General features: G+C 46.1%; 1 protein-coding gene across 2 annotated transcripts in view; it reads left to right on the top strand.

The window, feature by feature from the left end:
* The window catches only part of LZTR1 (leucine zipper like post translational regulator 1), a 238,383-nt gene that overhangs the window by 95,953 nt on the left and 121,134 nt on the right, over positions 1 to 21,296 (top strand). For both annotated transcript variants that reach the window (XM_085633897.1, XM_085633896.1), the window contains 2 exons: positions 1,920 to 2,121; positions 8,534 to 8,644. In XM_085633897.1, the coding sequence (XP_085490023.1) occupies positions 1,920 to 2,121; positions 8,534 to 8,644 (313 nt within the window). The remainder of the gene's footprint in view (positions 1 to 1,919; positions 2,122 to 8,533; positions 8,645 to 21,296) is intronic.

Here is a 21,296-nt window from a genome sequence, read left to right as displayed (position 1 = left end):
CTGATTTTTTACCCTAAACTGGCGAGCCCACCAACTGCGAGGGCCTTTGAAGCACAGAGTCCAGCCGATCTATCTACTCTGCACCCAGGCATCCCAGTCAGGGTACCCCAAAACAGGCTGTGCCCTCTTCCTCCCAGGACCCTTGTGATCCGAGCTCCCCATTGGGAGCTCCCAGACTTGTCCCTAAGTCCCCCTCTGTAGCCTGTTTTTAGGTGGTCCCACTTCTTTCCACTATCGTAGCACGCAGAGCTGCCAACCCGACCAGCACCTCTGCACCCCGACGCCTCCGGGCAGGTAATGAGTAACTGTTGATGGTACTTTGTACCTTGGTCCCCTACAACCCTAAGTCCAGAAGGAGACCCCAGAAACCGACCGTAAATAGCTGTATGCAACAAATGCCATTTTCTTCATAGGAAACCATTGCTGGGTAAACACTATTTTAAGTGAACATTTTACTTACCTGTAAAAATCGATATTTAAAAAAGTACTTGATAATGAATTTCTTGGTGTCAAAATTGACATAAAAATCCTGCTTATTTTTCTAAATTGATCTCTGATTTATTCTTGAGTGTGTGTGTCATTTATTGCCTCTGTGAGTACAACAAATGCGTAGCACTACCCTCTGATAAGTCTAAACTGCTTGCCCACACTACCACAAAAGAAAGCATTTAGTGTTAACATGTTTGCCTCTGTAAACCAATAAGGGATGCCTGGACTCTCTACACAGTGTACCTCGTTTTGGGCCACTATATGGAGAGCCAGCTTCCTACAGCCCCAAATTACTTTAAATCCAGAAGAACAGTCCTGTAAGTCGTCTGTAAGTGTACCTTTGCAGTGTAGGTTTCTCCCACAGGATAACTTTACTGCGTTCAAGGTTCATGCCCCAAATCTGACAGCTGTAATTTTGTACTGTTTTACTGTAAAATGTCATAACATCTAAAGTACTTACCTGTTTCCGAAAAACTTGGTGCCTAAAATTGTATAAAAAGATACATTATTTTCTAAATTGATCTCAAGTTCCTTCATGAGTGTGTGTCTCATTTATTGCAAACAATGCTTGACACTAACCACTGATAACCCTAAACTGCTCTTCCACACTACCACAAAGAGATCATTTGAGGTATTAATTTAAGCCCTGTAAGCCAATAAGTGTCACATGGACTTTCTACATAGTGTACCTCATTTTGGTACACTACATAAAAAGCTAGCTTCCTACACCAAAGCCTTCCTTCACAAGAGTAGAACATTTCATTGCCATGGAACCGCCCAATCTCCTACAAAAGTCCTCTAAAAAATGCAAAAAATGTTGGTTAAAGAGACTGGCTAATCGCGCAGATCTTTGTACACGAGTGCGTGCTCTTTCTTCCGAAAATTCGATGTAGTGCTTTACCTTATCCCTATGCATAACATGCTTGTAGTTTAGCTCTTCTAGGGTAGAAGAAACCTGGTCAGAGGGCATCCTTCATACTAGGTTTCTTTCTCAGATGCTGGATGTTTAAAGTCAGTTTCTGAGGTCAATATCCAAAGTGAGTTCAACTGCATAGAAATCCCTTGCTGAGTAGTTTGGTATACAGGAGTCCATGCAGAAGTGTGTGCTCTTTACAGACCTGTTTGCAGTGGGTTGTGCTGTTTTAGGGAAAGTCCTTCAACCTTTCCCTCTGAAATTTGTCATGGTCCATCTCCAGGACATTCTCAGTGGTAGAGTGTGGTTGCTAGTAATGCATTGCATACCAATCTTCCAGACTTCAAAGTCCTGGTCAATCAAGCTCCAGCAGTTATCAATCCATAGCTAGAAATACATCCTCAATGATTTGGGTTTACTACTCACTTACAATACCAGCACCAATAGAAAATTTGTGTATTCTGCATTAAAGTATACTGTTCCTTATTTGAACTCTCTCACTCTCTCTCTTTCCTAGCTGGACTCGCATTCCAACGGAGCACTTGTTGCGGGGCTCCCCTCCACCTCCTCAGAGACGTTATGGGCACACCATGGTGGCATTTGATCGTCACCTGTATGTGTTTGGAGGCGCCGCTGACAACACTCTGCCTAACGAGCTTCATTGCTATGATGTGGACTCCCAGTCCTGGGAGGTCATACAACCAAGCACGGACAGCGAGGTAGGCAATCTCCTACATTGAACTGTTGAGTGCCAGTTTGGCTAGCTTGTAAAAGGTCACATTCATGCTCTCACAAAACAATGCCATCCATCTCCAGTGTCCCCAATAAAGTGACAATATAATAGTGATGTGCAAAGGGAGATCTGTTGACATCCTTCAAAACATTTTACTCCAGAAAAAACATTAAAAATAACCTATCCCTTCTAAATCACTCCATTGGTTTGTTCTATGTTATTATCATGAGGGACCACTTTATGCAGCATTGGGTGAAACTTCATTTTGTTGAGTGCCATCATGGAGTGACCTGCTGATTATTTGGTGAGGCATAATTTATGACCTTTAAAAGTAGTAGGTAGCTTGTATTATTTGCCTTTCAACATTGTTTTTGTCCTTTCAAAGTACACTTCTTGCCCCGTTTGTGTTTAATCTATTAAATAATGTTCTTTTACCTTCTTAGCCCACTTCTATGCCGGTTCTATCCTTAAAACATTAGCGTATGATTTCTGACCCTTCTAATACACTCTTGGGATTGTTATGCGTGCTAATTGAAGTTATATTTCTGCCTTTGAGGTTTATTAGTGAAATCCATCTGTGATTAATTGTGTTCTGTATAGTAGTTTGAGCTGGTGTTTTTGGACACATTTTCACCCATACTATGCTTTTTCAAAAATATTTTGTTGACCGTGTTTTACATACACAAACAAATTCTACATGAATCTGAAAGTAAAACAGTTCCTCCACTCAAAATGGATCCCACATTGTTCAATACATAGGGATATTATGTATTTCAAGGAGATTCTAATAGATTTTATTACTCTGCAGAAGGTGTTCCCTTAGAGTAACTGACATCCTGTCTCCAGGTTCGGTATCTTCCCCCTACCACTCATGGTTTGTTACTCACTTATTCCAACTCACGTAATCAAAATAAGCAAAAAATGATGGAATGAGTCCCAAACCAAAGTTTATACAAAACATAAGGCAAAACAAGGGTGACATCACCCACACGGTCTACAATCGTAGGTCAGCCATGAGTGATATATTCTGGGCTCAAACTATGACCAGACAGTGTTATACAACCACATAGGAAAACAATCAAGGATTACCTTCAGCAACGTAATGTGTTATCAAATATGCTTCCATTTTTCCATTTTCATGGGACTTTGTAGGCAAAATGTCACTTTACCTAAAGGCTCAAAATCTGGACTTTCTTTATCTATCAACTAGGAAAATATACATTTTTGGGACAGCACCAGAGGCTGTTCTTGTCCCTTTTTAAAGAATTTTGGCTACAGTCACAAAAGCTTGTTGAATTCAATTGCAATAAAATGGTCTGATAGCAAAGATAACTGATCAGTCCTACTACTCTAAGAATGCCTTTCAGTCAAGCTTCAACCCAGCAACCTTTGGAAGCCAGAAGACCTCTGAAGAATGCGCACCAAAGCTTTTTATATCCATGTTGGCTTGTTGCATTACCTTCCCAGTCCAATGAGCTCAGTTGTGAGAGGATAGTGGAACATGAGGTTTTCTGAAAGATGCAAGAAGTTTATAACTGGATAACATTCTTAGTAAACTTGCCTTTTGTTCGTTTCGAGTTTAGTGCTCAGGTTATTCTGTCGCAACTTGACAGATATTCCGTCCGCCTTATTACGAGTGCAATAAGATTGACTATCCACTACATTTTTGAAAGAGCACCCATTTGCCAAACTCTGACTCAGGTTCTTAGTTTAACATTTTAAAGGTGATGCTCTTGAGACTTGAATGGCCCCTGTAGTGGGTGTGTTCCTCCGCACTGAGTATATGAAATTCATGTTCTGATTATGTTTTGGCCCTGGAATTTGGCTTATTCTCTATTAATATAAGGCCTAGGACCTGTGCTGTGAAAAAGAGAGGTGCACCAAGTGTGGCTCCTTAGTATGTAGTGAACTATTTATTGTCCATGTCCTAGGTATATCACATTAGGGGTTGGTGGCAGCTTACTGTGTTTTTGAATCTGTTGTGTGAGCAATCCTCTGCTCTGAGAACAGCAGCAGATGAGGGCTTGAGCTGGACCGGTCCCACTTACCTTCCCAAACTGCTAAAGAAGCCACTAGGTAAAAGCTTGGGGCCAAGCCTGCCCAGGGGACTAAAGACCGATCATGCATAGACGGTTCTGCCACTCTCACTTAGGTATTGTTTGCTAAGAGGGAGTAACATTGAACTGAAGTTTCGCAATTCATATGTGAGAGGAATTAAACTATCTGCACATGTGCCTAGCCCATGCCTGCCATCCTTAGTGTATTGACCTTAGCTGGAGGAGAAGCGAGGATATTTGGAAATTACCAAGGAGTAGAAGGCTTAGCACCTCACTGTCGACAGCAATATAGTTTTTAATCCTGTGTGTCTCTTCTTTTAATTGTATTGTAAGTAGTTTTACTGGTAATTCAATTACTTTCTTTTTTCATAATAATACGCAATTGGCTGGACGTTACACTATTAACAATTGATGAGCTTTGAGCTCTTTACCACCAAACTACCTCCCTGATAAGCCTGTGACTTCTCACCCTCACTGCTCTGACAGTCAAGTGTGGAAAGGGTTGTATTGGTTTGCAGAACCACAGCAGACGGCCCCAGGTTACCAATGGCATATTACCTCAACCAACATGGTTAAGGACAGTAGACTATCTGCCCTGTAGCCACCCGAAGGGGATCTGGCTGTTTGTGAAGCAGAGGGGTTTCTGGGGTTCTGTCAGTGAGTTGGGCCTAACCTTTTGAACAGTTCTGGATGGAATTGCTAGGTTGCTGCAGTGTGCAACACATGAATCAAGCTGTAAAACGAGTGCTCAGCCAAACGTTTTAACTTACTACATAAGCTAAGTAACACTTTCTGTTTGAAGTGGTATTTATGAGGCATATACCCAGTTGAACATGTGACAGCAAGTAAAGCTGGATGCGCTACATGTATGGCAGCAATCCACGCAGCAGCATCTAGAATGTAATGGACATTCTTCACAACCCCTTGCTGCATTCCACATGATACATTTCTGTACTTCACATACTAGATAGTTTTGCAAGTAATGGGATGTAAGGCAGCTGAATGATGTATGTACGGGATTCCACTTTGAAACATTCTGTATTATTGCTCATCATTTGTGGACTTAGTCAACTCCACCTACATTTGAAAACATCCCTGAGCTCCTTCCTCGTAGAGAGGAAGTTGTAGCCCCCAAAGGAACTAGGTTTTTCCTTTGTGAGGAGAATCCCAAATGATGAAGCATGTCGCCTATGGTGAGTGAGGGATTTCGTCCTTTAAAGGGATATGCCCACAGTTTCTTGCTGTGAGTCATAGTCATTGGTTTGGTGCTGTGAGGCTTATCAAGACTTAGTAGTGCTTAGGCGCACTTTTCATAATGTTTTGTACATAGACCCCAAGATTTCGTACTGTTCATCACAAAATGGATGCCACCAGCACAGACACTGGTCTGCCCTCCTGCTGCTGACCGAAACTCGCAGTGGAGGAGGCCCAACAATAGGCATCCTGTCACAGGGAGGTGTCACCACCTTCCAGAGAGGATTTGGTGTATTGGGGCTGGGTGGGTGCACTCCTAGACTGCTTTGAATTCCTGCACTGGGGGAGCAGTAGGCTCCTCTGTGCATATGCCAGTTCAAACCGGTTCAGGGGCTACCAGCCCCTGCTCTGACGTGAAATTGGACAAAGGGAAGTGGGTGTAACCGCCCACTCCCCTGACCCTCCCCTAGGAGTGGTCATAGAGCTAGTCCCTCCCTTTCCTTTAGTATAAGATAGGGAACCCTTACCATTGCAAGCTAGATATCCCTGGACGGCGCTTTACAAGAAGAATCCTGGCCCTTCGACGTTCCACTACCTTTGGGAGACTGAAGAATCTCCCTTGGAGTCAAGGAGTGACTCCCCTGCTTGGCAGGCACCAAAACTTTGAGTAAACGGTCGCAAACGTTCCCGCTCCCGCCAGAGTCCGAAGTCCCTGCAGCCCTGAAAGTGGATTTCCTGACTTCCCGACGGCCATTATGAGTCCCCAGCAAAGCTGAGGCGAGTGGACCCCACGAGTGACGAGGAACAGCAATACCCGGGTACCGTGCACTATTGTCGAGTGCAACCCCTTCACGACGTTCTACGAACTTGTGCATTGGACCACGTGTGGTCCAAGCTTCCAGCAGGATTTCCACCGAAAATCAGAGGCCTACCTCGTCCCGAGTGACCGTGGGCTCCTCTGAAGTGAATCCTCCTGAGGCGTCTTCGCGATCCCTTGCCGGTAGGCTTGTGGGTCCCCTGAAGACTTTTTCATCGAACCAAAGGGCTCCCCTGGTTGCTCCAAGCGTGCCCTGACTTACCTTTGCTGGGTGAGTCCCTCAGACCTTGCTGGTCTGCACCGCTGACTTGCTTCACTTTTCACAAGACTTGCTGTTGCCAAGGCTTGTTGGCTCCAATGCGGTTGCCGACACCTCAGTAAGCTGCAGACATCGTGTGACACTCCGAATCCAGCTCCTGGTCGTTGCCGACGCCTCCAGGACCTCGTGGCTGAAGAGTCAAAACACTTGTGATCACCTGAAATCACCTGACGACTGTGGGCATCCATCTTTCTGGGCCCGGGTCACTGGCAAGTGACTTTGAACACTGTCTCCTCTGCTTTCAGGTCTTCCTTCTTCAGAATCCAGCCTTGGATTCCACCGGACACTTCTCCTGTCTTCGCAAGCTGCAAATCTTCTTTGGCTCCGATTGAAAACGACGCCGCGACCCAACACCAAAAGACACCTATGCACCCGGCTTCCCTGGGTTAAGTAACTCGTGCACTCCGGTGCTCCTGTGTGTGTTGGCTCTCGAACTACTTACCCTGTAAGTGACTTGCTTGTAGACTCTCCCGAAGTACCCTAGAACTTTAAAATTCCAACCGCGACTTGCTCCATTGAAGTCTATTGGGAACCGCGGCTGTGTTCTCACACTGCATGCGTCTCCCGTGGGTCCTTTACTTACCTGCCTTGGGTGGATTAGTGAGGCCCCAGTGCTTCTGAAGGCCCTAGGCCTTCTCCCTTCTCAAGTCGATATTCTTATACCTCTTTTTTAGTATATGGTCTGGTATGCCCCTAGGGCCCCAGCCATATAAGTGCTTAATTTGTTGTGAAACATTGATTTGTGCATATGTTCCTGACTTCTAATCTCATAAAGAGATTAGTAGAGTGTGTCTAGAAATAAATACATATATATTTTATATATATACCTGTGTGGTGTCTTTTGATTTGGTAATTCAAGAGATTATAAGGTAAAACAAGCTGCTTTACATTCCTCAGAGACTTAGCCTGAAAGCTGCTCTCCACAGCTACCACTAGGATAGCTTTCTTTAAAAGGTTGTCTTAAACCTATCTACCATAAGAGTCGAATTGGACTGGTGCAAGGTGGCCACTTTAACTAGTGACCAGCATATGCCAGGCCAACTTCTCACTCATGTCCCTTTATTTTTAGGAACTTCAGACACGTTTCGGAAATAATTTTTTTTCTTTTTTAAATCGGCAGATTGAGCAGGACATGGTGTATTATGTGGCAAACCCATAATTATGCAGAGAAGCTAAAGTTGCAGAATTGCAGAATTCCAGTGGCCTGCTAGTGTAGTGGTTCAACCGAAATTACTTAAACTCATTTATGACATTCCTTTAATCCTACTAATGTAAAAAATGGAAGACATTCAGCAAAAAGAAACTGTTCCTCTTGCAGCCATGACATATTATAATATTTGGTGTCCAAACTGAACTAAGAAACTCTGTGATACATATGGGAATACATAGATGCTAGTTTCATGCCAGACTTCCCATTTCGCTCGTCTTCCTTTCTGCAGCTGAAGGAGCCTGCCCACGCGCAGCTTTCCTCTTGACCAGATAAAAATATTTTATACCAATCCTTGTATTTTAGATCAGAATTAAGAACCGCGAGAGATTTTCCTTAACTACTTTGCTTTTCTTTGCTAGACGGAGAGCACGGGTACTTTTTGGACCTAACTGATTCCGAAGATGTGCCTTAAAGTTCGTAACAAAGCAGCTTACGATGGTAACAGGACTGAACAAGCATTGGCATAGCCAATAGGTCTTGCTTTTGGGACCTTATAAGTTTTTAGCCATGCAACAGTTGATGTTATTGCACCAAGGATATTGTGCTGCATAACTAAATAAATACTTATAAGATCCCAAAAGCGAGACCTATTGGCTATGCCAATGCTTGTTACTTAGAAGAGTTGGAGAGATGAACGTCATGTTTAATGATAATGCTTTTGTATCTGCAAACCTATGGTATTTTGGATTTCTTAGTTTGATAATGCCCTAGCTCATGACTGTTAGATTTCTGCTTTTTTTTTTTGAAAGGTGATATGGAATTTATATTTCTAAAGCACCTAATCATGTGATCTTTTTACAGTTGCCCAGCGGACGACTCTTCCATGCTGCAGCTGTCATTGCTGATGCTATGTACATCTTTGGTGGCACAGTGGACAATAACGTACGAAGCGGAGAGATGTACAGGTTTCAGGTACTCTATCTCACCCTAATATGTATAAGCTTTGTTTTTCAGGAATATCAGAATCAGAACTCAATTGATGGGTGCTTATCTGTGAACCTCCCCATCTTCCACATGTTTAGAAAAAAAATGAGTTTGTCATATGATTTAGAAATCTGCATAACAGATGATTTATTAATTGGGTGTTAGTGAGACACTAAATCTCCCATCTGTGTGCATCTTTAGAAATCAAGAGGCAGAAAGAACATAATCTTTGTTCTGATTCAATCTTCTTGCATGGAGTAGGGAATGTGGTGTCTGAGATAGACTTGGTTACAAGCGCTTTATGTAGGGTCTCTTAAATTTTGTAACTTTAAATGATCTTAGATTCACATGCTGTAGATTATTCCACCTTGCCATTGATTGGCTCCAAAAAGCTTTGTATTGAAAGTATAATGACCCCACCACTCATCTATCCTCTTCAGATTGTATTTTCTGCTATCTGGTTCATAAATATATGTGTGCAAATCAAATTAGCTTGTAACTGCTTTAGAGTATGATACACCGACATCTCACTATTAGAAGCTTTGGCTTCAGTGGGTGCTGCAGACATAAATAATAGGTCTTGCTGTGGGTGGTATAAAATTACTCCCAAATTAGTTTTTTCTCTGCTTTATTGGGCGATTTCAAGGTTGGTTAGAATAGAGGTATTGCCCTCTGTATCTATGAGCAGACTGTTTCTGTGCCACAGGACCATGACTAGACCTGGTGTTATGCCTTTACAACTTTCCAGCTGGACACCTTTAAAACACAAATAGAAACATTTGGGCTGTTTATGTGATGGTGTGAGCACTGGTATTGAATGGTGCACAGCTTATGGAGCAGGCTTCACAGGATTCCAGTGAAATCGCAGACGTTCAAGAGGCCACATTCACACAGGAGACTTCAGGTGAGAAACAGGATCTAGACTTTCAAATTGCAGACCCACTAAGGTCTGATCCTTGAGTTTCTTTTTTTTAAGGCAAAGTAAAAAAAAAAAAGTTTACAATGTCTCTTAAAGATAGAACATCAAGGCAAAAGATACCTAAAACAAAGAGGGTACGGTCTCCTGACAGAGCAAGAGACATCTTTTTGACCCGAAGAAATTTAGTGTTTTAAGAACAATTCTCAGATGTATGTGCTGTGAGTCCATTAATATGAAAACAAAGTTTAAGATTACTACTATGCAAGATATCACGTGACTACTCAAAGCAGGTGACTTTGTAGCTGCAATCAACTTAAAGGATGCAGACTGTACCATCCCAATACTTCCAAACTCTCATTTGGTGTAAGATGTTGGAGTTCCTCAAGAGAACACTGTTAGAAACTGGCTCTATATATACTGCACCAAAGTGAGGTACATTGTGTATAGAGTCCAAGAGTCTCCAGAGGTAGGCAGAAGTTAAAGTTAGATATAACCTTACTCTCTAAAGTGGTAGCTTGGTCGAGCAGTAATGCAGTATCAGAGGACAGTGTTAAGCATTTGATGTACACACTCAGTCAGCAAATGAATTCACTCACTCAAGAACTGAACTCTAGGCCAATTGTTTTTGTATAAAAAATATGCTGTTGTTTATTTTTAGAACCAAGTAAGCCTGGAACAGGTAAGCATTAAATACTTTTCAGTAATAAGTTACTGGATATAGATCTGTTTGAAAATGCAATAGGAATAGTACTTTGTTTGATTTACTGGGGAGCAGTAGTATGCAACACTTAGCAAATACAGTACATTGGAATGAATAGGCTTTTTCAATAAATTGCAGGTAAGTTACTTTCCGGATTACTTTTTCTAACACAGTGCTGGATCCTAGATTCAACATTGGGACTTTTCCTGAAAACAGTTGAGAGAATGCTTTTTAGTTAGATGTACGATTTTTAAAGAATATTCTTGTATTTCAAAAGTTGACACTTGGTAACTTTCCCATAGAACCACCAATGTTATCCTATGAAAGGAAATTCAATTCACAGGTAAGTTACTTTTATGTTACTTTTCCTACTCAGTGCTGGATACCTAGATTCAGCACTGGGACATTTTCTGAAAACAGTTGAAAAAATGCGTTATGGTTATTTGTGCGATTTTTAAAGAATATTCTTAGTTTTCAAAAGTCGACACTTCGAAACTTTTTGGGAGAAAAAGTGTCAGTTATCCTATGTGGAAAAGCAGGTTATCGGTTTCGAGGTAAGTACTCGGTCTTTGGAGTTGGGGTTAGACTCAGGGGTCTCCCAGGGTCAGTGATGCCCTGTTGTTGTACTAGGGCAGCCGGGTCCAGAGTGTTGAGGCCCAATGTTATCCTATAGAGGATAGGGGGGCTCCGGTTGGTGGCTGCTGGCAAGCAGGCCACGAGGTTGTGGGAGCAAAGGCCCTAGGGTTTAGCTCAGGGCAAGTTGGGGACCAAAGTAGCACGAAAGGTGCACCCTTAGCAGCACTAGTGCGGCCGGGTGCAGGGTGCTGTTTTGAGGTCGGGTGCCCTGTTTATTTCAAAAGAGATTCTCTGGGACAAAGAAACACTGCAGGCTCGGGGACAAGGATCTTCCAGGAGCGACCACCACTTCAAGGGGTAAGTTGGGATGTTGAGGGTTGGTTAGGCACCATTGGTTTGGGCACACAAGGCCGTGGGGCGTCGGGTGCAGGGGTGTCTTGGGACGTCGGATTTTCTTACCCGCGCTGGTCGCAGTAGGGGTGGGGTCCTCTGGATTGAGGCGGCAGGCGTCGTCAGGAGGCTTGACAAATGCAAAAACAACAGTTGATGGACAGAATGCAGAACAATGTCATACATTCACCCCAGTATAGAGATCTGGCCTAAATCCATCGTTTTTTTGCTCACCATGCCATTCCAGTTTGAACCCAGCCATATGCAAATCAGTCTTGGCCCTGTGCCTCATGGACTGTTCCCATGGAGCACAGGGTCAAGATTGATTTGTATATGGCCAGGTCTAAACTGGGGTGGCATGGTGAGCAAAAGAATGATGGATTTAACCCAGATCTCTTGACTGGGGGTGAATGTATGACCTTGTTCTGCATTCCGTCCATCAATTGGGTGTCTTTTGCTGTCAGGAGGACTGAGGCAGGTCAGGGGTCGCCAGATCTCGGGTCAGGATCGCCGAGGGGGGGAACCTTGGACCTCCTCGTGGTGTTTTTCCACTCGAGCTTGGGTGGGATTCGGCGGCTGCATAGTGGGCTGGATTCGCAGTTCCTGTCTGGCACCAGGAGCGGCATTTTAAACACGTCCGGTGTTCACAGGAGAAACCGTCTGGAAAGTGAAGCAGGCAGGTCCTCCGGGGTTTGTGAGGTTGCTGGCTGCTGGACACGCCGGAATTTCGCAGGAGCAGGTTCGAGGGGAGACAGGCCTGTAGGGCTGGGGCCAAGTCAGTGGGCGTCGACCTCTTGTTAGCTCTGCACGGCTCTTCGTCCTTCGTCTTATCATCTTTTCTTGTTGTTGCTGGATCTGAGGAAGGAAGGTTCAGGGTGCCCCCTAAATAATACATTGAGGGGCGTTACAAGTAGGTAAAGGGCAGGGACCAATGGGTCCCTTCCCAGGGGTGGGTACAACCCCTATTCTGCCACTCTCCAGTGGGAGGGGGGCAAGAGCCTGTCCCTGGTTGGCTGAGTCCCCCATCCTCAAGATGGTGGGGACTCGAGGTTGTGCTTTACCTCGCCTCTCCCACCTGAGGGGTGGAGTTGGCAGAGGTGGGCACACCTCTTTTCCTCACTTGTTTTTTCCACCGGTTCTCCCGCCCAAAGTGGGTGGTAGAACCAGTGGGGACCAGTTGCTGAAAGCAGCAAATGGTCTGGAGAGGCTCACAAAGGGGGCATGCCTTTGAAGATTCTCCTTTGTGAACCCTGCCCATCCTGGGGGAGGAGGCTTGGCACCTCGTCCCAGGATGTGCATTGTTTCAGGCCCCCGAGAGCAGCAAGCTCTCGACCCAGGGGTCCAGAAACATGTCTGGTGGTGGCAGCCTAAGCAGCCACTCAGCCAGGTCACTAGTAGTTGTTCGAATTTCAGGGGGCATCTCTAAGATGCCCTCTGTTGTGCATTTTACATTAAATTCCACACTGGCATCGGTGTGGGCTTAATGTGCTGAGAAGTTTGATACCAAACTTCCCAGTCTTCAGTGTAGCCATTATGGTGCTGTGGAGTTCGTAATGACAAACTCCCAGCACCATATACTCTTAATGGCCGCACTGCACTTACAGTGCCCAGGAATGGACTTGGGCACTGTAAGGGTACAGGGCTCATGCACCTGTACCCTCACCACTGGCATAGGACACCCAGCTAGAGGGGTGACTGATGTATGCCAGGGCAGTGGTTTGTGGGCATGGCACACAAAGATGTGTGCCATGTCGACTCTTCACTTTGTTCTGCACCAAGACACGCAGCCTGCAAAGGCAGGGTGTGAGTGTCAGGGTACAGGACCTCGAAGGGTGGCACAACAAGTGCTGCAGCCCTTGGAGGAGTTCTCTGGTCACAGTGCCCTGGGTACCTGTGGTACCATTTACCAGGGGCTGACATGTGGCAAGAGATGCCAATTGGTTTTATTTTGGGGAAAGACCACAGGCCCTGGGAACCTGAATGGCAGGGACCCCGGGCACACCAAAAAAAAGTGCATCAGTAGCCAGGCAAAAAGTGAGGGGGTTACTGCAACAGAAACCCACTTTCCTACAAACACTACTGATGGTTTACCTCAACTTAAATGGATGTGCTTAGTTAATACAGCTTCCCATAAGTTGTTTGGTACAGGCCAGCCAAGAACAGTGCATGGCAGTCCAGCATTTGCTTTGAGAACACAACCTCGATTTGACTGACTCGGCAGACAGTCATGCGACAGACACAACTGGAAGCTCCATCAAGTAGTGGGGGATCATATCGCTGCATGCTGGGGACAGCATCACATGGATGTGTTTGGTACAGAAACAAACAACAAAGGCAATGATTACCCTGCAGGTATCAACTGCTGAAGTCTCTCAGCAATGTATGGTAGCTCATTAGGTCAACAACTTTGCACACACCTTTCCCCTGAAACATCTGATATACTACAGGACGTCAATGTAGATTTTGTAAGATGACTTTTTATTCAAATAGCACTCAAGAGATTCCCAAGACACGGGCTGTGTAGAAGAATTATAGAATTAATTTAAGGCAAGTGAAAGTGTAAGGACCTTGAACATGAAGAGGGGTCCTCTATAGGCTTTCTGGGCTGAAGGGGTTCTTCTGGGGGATGCTAATGAGCGCTCTCAGGTAGTCAACCTATCTATTAATGAAGGAGTACCTCTGGTATGGACCTGCAGGCACCTGTTGTACACTACACCCTCACACGTATGATTTGTAGGTGTTCATACAGCATTATAATATCTGTGTTCAGGTGATAGCTCAGATAGTTTAAATACCACTATACCATAGATATGAATTCCATCCTGCCAAAGTCTCAGTTAAATTGAGAGAAGGAGGAGGAGTGGTCATGTTAATAATCATTGACACCTGGACTGCATACAACTGTCTTCCTCCATGCGGACAGATGAGCAATACAAGTTATTTATATATGAGGGCAGGACTTATTTGCCAACCAGAGTGGCGTTGTTCATACTTATATCTGAAGTATAGCTAACTTCATGGGCCAGAGCAAAACACAAATGCTGCAGTATCATTGGTGCAAATTAAGTACAACAAATTCACAGCCAATCATGATTGGCTCATTACCACCACCTTCTAGGCGCAGAGACTTAACCTCATTACTAATGTCTCTTTGCAAGGAATGATCTAAACCATCCCAAAGACTTAGTAACGAGCCTCCGAAATTTAAAGCAAGGGTGTCAAGGCCACTCACTCAATTAAATCTGTTCATATGATGCCCCTCCAAGATTAGTTGCAGGCATGATGATTTAATTTTTCACATTTAAGTAGATGAAGCACAGCATAGTAGTTGTCATACTATTGGTACTAGCATAATGTAGTCAAGAGAATGCAGTGGATTTTCCCAGTAGTAAGTCTGTTTATAATTGACAGTGACAATTCAAATAGACCTGTGAATACATGCTGTTGAATTATACATGGACCTGCTTTGAATAGTTGAAAAATATTGACTCATTAATTTATTATCCTTCTGCCTGAAAGTATTCAAACGTAGAAATTGAGCCCCAGAACACACTACCTTCTATTCATCAAAAATGTTTATTTCAGGGCACAACCCCATAAAACCCACAATCAAATACAATTAATTATACATAAAAGGTTCAAAGCAGATAAAAAATTATGTACACAGTAATAACAAATGCCACTGTCTTATTGCCCATCTCTATAAGGCTCACTCGAAACATCACAGTTCCTTAAGATTCATATAATATATAAGATTACCCAGACCACCGTGCACACAAACAATCCATTTGCCATGGGAATGATTGTAAAAGTGTTTAGAGTATATAATTACATAATTACTTTGGAGATTAGTTTATTACATCAACCCTTCTTTCAGAGGGACATAATAAACATATTTGTTTTCTCAATATCCAGGCTAAAGTAAAAACGTATTCACTCCAAAAACAATCTGCGAACTTGTGTCAGATCCAAGTATTCTCAGTTCCATTTGATATCTTATACTGAGGTTTAGATGCAATAGCTGAATCCACTTAAAGTCTAAATGGCTGATGAGCAGGGCAAAAGAACACCAAATGTTCACTCAATGGTCTCCATGGTGTGAGCACAATAATTGCAAGTAGCGACATCACTCGGTTTGAGCATGCAATTTGGAGGAGAACGTTTTTTCCCCTTAATCAACTTTATTTATGGAATTTTCTATACCAAACATAGCACAACATTTAACAACTATTGCCTATAACCAGGTGGCCGAGGAATACCAGATCAGACACAGCAATATCACAGTGCCCACATTTATAGCTCCGACACATTGGCCTCCCAGGGGTTTCCCTGCCCTTGTTACACATTCATCAACTTCCTGCCTCTCTCAGGGTGACCTCCCTCACCTCCTGCCGGACATTACCCGGGCCCCAGTCCCATCCTGAGGGATCTAAGGCCCCTGCGGCCCTACAGGGGCCCCATACCTTTTCAAACTTCTGTTGGCACCTCCGTGCTTGGTATACCAATTTTGCGACCCTCGTGCACCAATCTAAGTTTGCTTCCCAGGCCCTCAGGGATGGGATCCTATCTCGCCCCCAGGATCTGATCACATCTCACCAGTCAACCATGAGAGCGATATTACAGAATAAAAGTGTGCAGCTATCCAATGTTTGTTCCCCCTAATGCCCGGGGCCACCATTCTGCTGTGCAAGTTCTATGGTAAAGCCCAAAACTGCTGATATCCGGTGACCCCCTCAAAAACAGTGGATCTTGGGGCACCCCCAAGGTGTGTGGATCAGAGTACCCCACTGCTGGCTGCCTCTTTGGCAGAAATAATTGTCAGACTTTCCCATACAATACAGTCAGGTCCTTGTCATGTAAAAGCTTAAGCTGAATTAGCTGGAACCCTGCCTGCATTTGCACCTTCCTTGGCATGCCCCACTCCAGTCATCGTCCTTCAGTCTGCTGAGATACCGTTCCTATTTGTCTCTGAGGCTATACAGCGGGAGGAGGCCTTTGTGCAGAAGTACAGTGTGCATAGTAAATCTGGGACACAGCATGTTTTGAGTCAATGGGGATCCTAGCACCCTCTACTCCAGTGGTGACTCATCTGGAGCCTCACTTAAGAGGTTTGCATGACTTTGCAGCAAATGCGTTAGTTGTTGGTATCAAAGAAGCTTACTCCTTGTCAGTTCATACTGCTTTTGCAGCTCCATGAATGCTATCATCCCAAGTCCCATTTTTTGTGGCCCTCTATATCTCGCAGCCCTTGCAGGATGCATGGGGAGGAGAAAGCTTTCACAGGTAGAATACCAAGCCTAAACTTAACCTAAAGGCTTTTTGAAAATGGGGGCTGAATCTCGTCAAGATACCATTCAAACTTAGGGATGGACTTATGGGTCCAAAACTGATCAATGCGATTCCCTCTCATGGTTGATTGATACCACTGATCCGTAATAAAGCCCCAATAGCTCTGTACAAGGATATTGTTTTTTATCTTTTTGATGGTCGAGGGATCAAGCCACATCAACTGCATTCCTATTCTAAAAAAACATATTTTTACATTTTGGAACCATAATATTTTTAGATTAATGCTAAGGTGCAATACTTTGACCAATTCTCTTTTGTATGATTCCAACTTGTGATGAGGCCACAACCTTATCCAGAGGAGACGAGACCTCAAGACAGCAAGATGTTCAATGGTCTTCATCCCAATAGCAATAATCAGGGGTAAAGTTGGTGAGCTCTGGGGAAGGCTTAATAATGATTTGACTAAATTCTCCTTTGAGCGAAAATAACCAGCATCAGCATTTCCCCAGGTCTCCCCTACATATAATGCCATACATTGAGCCTTCATCTTGTACACTTGCAGGGCAGGTGAGACAGGTCTAGTATGTGTGCCCCTGTGTAGTTTCGTAAGCGCTGCTGCTCTATGCTGGACTAGAAGGCTACTTTTTAAAATTTGAGGACCCTATGATATTGAACTGGCCACCCCAAGTCATGGGTAATCAAAGATTTGGACATTTTCAAGAGCCACATCTCCCAGTCGCAGTTTTCCCATATGGCCTTTGTATGTATGAGTACTATATAGTTAGTCTTTTGTGTGTTAACTTCCAGTCCTCTAAGGTTACAGAATGCATCAAACTTATTTAAAAGAGTTTGCAAACCCATGGGAATTCTGGATAATAGAAGGGTGTCATCTGCGAATAGGAGTGAAGGATCTTTTTTTTAAAACTTGGTCAATAGTGCTAGTTTTGGCATGGAAGCCATCCTGAAAGGGGGATAAATTCTGTGCACCATCTACCCAGCCATGGAGTTTGTCCAGAGGTTGCTTTTTAAAGATTTTCTGTACATTTTCAAGAAGGTTTATAAGGCCTATTATTCCCAGGGACACCCTGGTCCTCCCTTTTTGTAGATCAGCATGATTTGCGGCCCAGCCCAGGTATCTGGTAAATCATTCCCATCAAGGATAGTTTTGCTAATAAATTGATGTAGGGCACCCAAACAGCAAATTCTAATCTATATAAGTCCCCCGAAATCATGTCAGGGCCTTGAGCCTTACCCATTCAAAAATCCCATGGCTGTGAATGCATCAGTCCATGAGAAGGCAATACTTTGTTCATCAAGAATCACCATTGTGGGGGGAGGAGCCTAGCGCCTGACCAAGATGGCCGCGTGAGCTTTGAGCTCCCGAGACCCTCGTGCCCTCCGTCGACTATCCTGTCTCTAATCCTGTCTGTATGCATGGCATCGTGCAGATGACTTGTCAGGGAGGCGATTGATGCTACCCGAGCTCGGATCGCCCACCGGGAACCGGAGTTATGAATGGCGGAAGATTGAGGCCTATCTCCGAGGGATGCCAGGGGCTAGAGTTGGCAGGATGCCCGACCTCTAATTGAACAACAGCGGCCAGGCGAGGTGTGAACTACCGGACGGAGGTCCCCATCCTTTCACTTTCACTTTCTCGCCCTTTGTTTGCCCTGCCCAGGGAGCGCTCTCGGCTGCTTTATTATCCTTTGGACGCTCTGCAAGCTACTCTGGCGGCCCATCGCAGGACTGAGCACTCCTGATTCCTTTCGCTGAGAGAGGGCCGTCCTGTTTGAACCGACCTGCTTGAGCCAACCATGTCGGGCAAAGCAGAGGTGGATCGGCTGAAGCCTAAGGCCACCAGGCGGGGAGCCTATACTCAAGCCAACAATATGGACCGATATGCCCACCAGAAGGGGTCACCGGGTGGACCGAGCCAGTCGCCGGATACACAGAAGACTGCCTCACCCTTGGCCCCGGAGCTCTCGCTGCAGGATGTCATGGGCGCGCTCGAAGGGCTGCAGACTTCGATTGGGAGACAGTTTGATGCCCTGGCGCACAAAGTGGATACCATCTTGGTGGACGTTAATCTGATCCGAGCGGATTTGGGAAAAACAAATGAACGAGTTAAAACCCTGGACCTCAAGACCACGGGCCTCGCTGATGATGTCTCGGAACTACAGACCGAGGTCCGTAAGTTGCGGACCGAGAGCGATCTCGCCGCCCGACGGCTGGAGGATTTTGAGAGCCGGGCCAGGCGCAACAACGTGCGCGTTATCGGGGTCCCGGAGTCCTCGGACGAGACTTCTGTAGACCTGCTCGTGGAGGACTTGGTGCTTAACCATCTGCAGCCTAAGGATCTTGGGAAGTTTTTTGCAGTTGAGAGGGCCCATAGAGTGCCGGGTGGGAGGCCAAGGTGGGAGCCCCACCGAGGCCGATTGTCGCCCGGCTCTTTCATTTTCGAGATCGGGACGCTATCCTGCAAGCATCGAGGGTGACGGGCCCGGTCCCCTTCCAGAATGCGTCGGTGAATTTCTATCCTGACTTCACCCAGCAGGTGCAGAGGCAGAGGCAGGGCTTCCTGGGGGTGAAGAGGCGGCTTCGGGAGAGGGAACTGAAGTATGCCATGCTCTTCCCTGCCAGACTACGTGTGGTGTACGAAGACCGAACATTCTTCTTTGAGTCGCCTGTCATGGCCGATGAATGGCTGGACGCTCTGCCCCGACGACGGACGGGAGAGGACACTGCCGCAGACGGGGACCGTGGCCGGGATGGACAAGGTTGATGTCTTCGGAGCCGGACTGACTCGATTTGACTCCAGCTAATGACTTGAACAGAGTGCAGTAAATGCGGAGGGTTGTGGGAGGACGATGGGAGCTCTTTCCTCCCTTAGGATACTTTTTGTAGATTTTGGGTTTGGTAGGGCGACAGGCACACTGCAAGTTGGGGGGGCTTTGTAAGCTGCAGCAGGGGTGCAGGGTGGGGGGGATAGTTGGGATTTAGGGTTTGTTGTTGGGGGGGTTCGTTTTTGCAAGGCGTAGTGATTGTTTTCAGGTCTGTTCCATGGTGGCTCTTCGGGTGTGGGGTGGGCCTCTTCACGTTTGGGGAAGGGGGGTAGGGGTTTAAGTGTTATTAGCTGGAATGTTAATGGCTTGGGGGATCGCATTAAGCGCGGGATTGTTTTGCAATTCTTGAAACGGTCATTGCCGGATGTCGCCCTACTGCAGGAGACACACCTTATAGGTAACACGTGCTATGCTCTCAATAGGAAGGGTTATAAATTCATAGCTCATTCGGGATTCTCCTCTGGGTCCAGGGGGGTGGGCATCCTAATCAGAGCCTCGCTACCATTTGAGGTGGACTCCACCATTGTTGACGATAGGGGGAGGTTCGTGGCGGTGGCGGGGAGGTGGGAAGGAAGAACTTTGGTTTTAGTTTCGGTTTATGTCCCTCCGGCTCTGCAGGCCTCCACGTTTACAGATCTGGGTAGGGCCTTGCTGGATCTCCCGGGGGGTATGCTTGTGGTGGGGGGTGATTTCAATGCTGTCGGCTCTGGGCTGCTGGATAGATACCCGCCCAGAGACTCAGGGGGGGCTCAGAAGTGGCTTCCAGACTTTCTAGACACACTCGGCCTGATAGACTGCTGGAGACTCCGGCACCCCACACAGAGCCAATACACCTTCCACTCCGGGGCGCATGGTAGCCTCTCTAGGATTGATTACCTGCTCACTCTGGCTGCGCACGCCTCATTGGTGTCCGAGGCCAGGCACATGGCGCGTGGTATATCGGACCATTCGCCAGTGTGGGTCAGGCTGGATGTCGGCCGTGAGGGAGGGGGGAAGGGTGGCTCCTATTAACCCTTGGTACTTTCGAGACCCCAAGATGCGCAGCGCACTGGTGAAGACAGTGGATAATTTTTTCAAGGACAATCAGGGATCCGTGGACTCGGCAGTGTCGCTGTGGGAAGCATTTAAGACCGTGCTGCGAGGGGAGGCCCTCTCCCTTGTAGTGGCGGCCAAGCGTCGGAGAGATGGCGAGGTTATGCAGGTTGAGGAGGAGATCGTGGCTTTGGAGGGAGCGCTAGAGGAGGAGGTCACAGAGGCCTCACTGCATGAGCTGATCTTGAAGCAAGCCGAGTATAAGGACCTGGTGACGAATGCCGCTAAGACCCTCAGTAGGGAACAGCAGGGCCGCCTGTATGATGTTGGTGACAAGGCCGGGAAACTCCTAGCTTGGCTGGACAAAAAAGAACGGGTTAATAGAGTAGTGCCGGAGTTGACGGGAGAGGGGGGAGAGGTGATTGTGGAACCTGAGAGGATTGTACAGTGTTTCTCGGAGTATTTCAGTATGGTTTATGCCTCAGTGTCGGATAGGCCGCCCGAGGACTCGCGTGATCTCTTGCGTGATATCGCTTTGCCCTGCCTCTCTGACGTAGATAGGGACGATCTTGATGGTGACATAACGGTCGATGAGGTGGCGGGAGCTATCCGCGCGCTGAACTCGGGCAAGGCCTCGGGCCCGAACGGCTTGCCGGTTGACCTGTATAAGCTGTTTCCGGATAGGGTTGCCCCTCACCTGCGCGCCATGTTCGTGGAGGCGCGGGCGGGTGGGGCCCTCCCGTTGGATCAGCGACTGGCGACAATTGTTGTTATACACAAAGATGGTAAACCCCGAGATAAGTGTGCCTCATATAGGCCTATCTCACTCCTTAACGCCGAGCCGAAGATTCTGGCTCAAATCCTGGCGGCCCGATTGGTCAGGGTACTCGG

The sequence above is a fragment of the Triturus cristatus genome, chromosome 11, assembly GCF_964204655.1.
Source record: "Triturus cristatus chromosome 11, aTriCri1.1, whole genome shotgun sequence".
NCBI classification, from domain to species: domain Eukaryota; kingdom Metazoa; phylum Chordata; class Amphibia; order Caudata; family Salamandridae; genus Triturus; species Triturus cristatus.
Note: the sequence above shows the minus strand (reverse complement) of the source record. Positions and strands in the feature narration are given on the sequence as shown.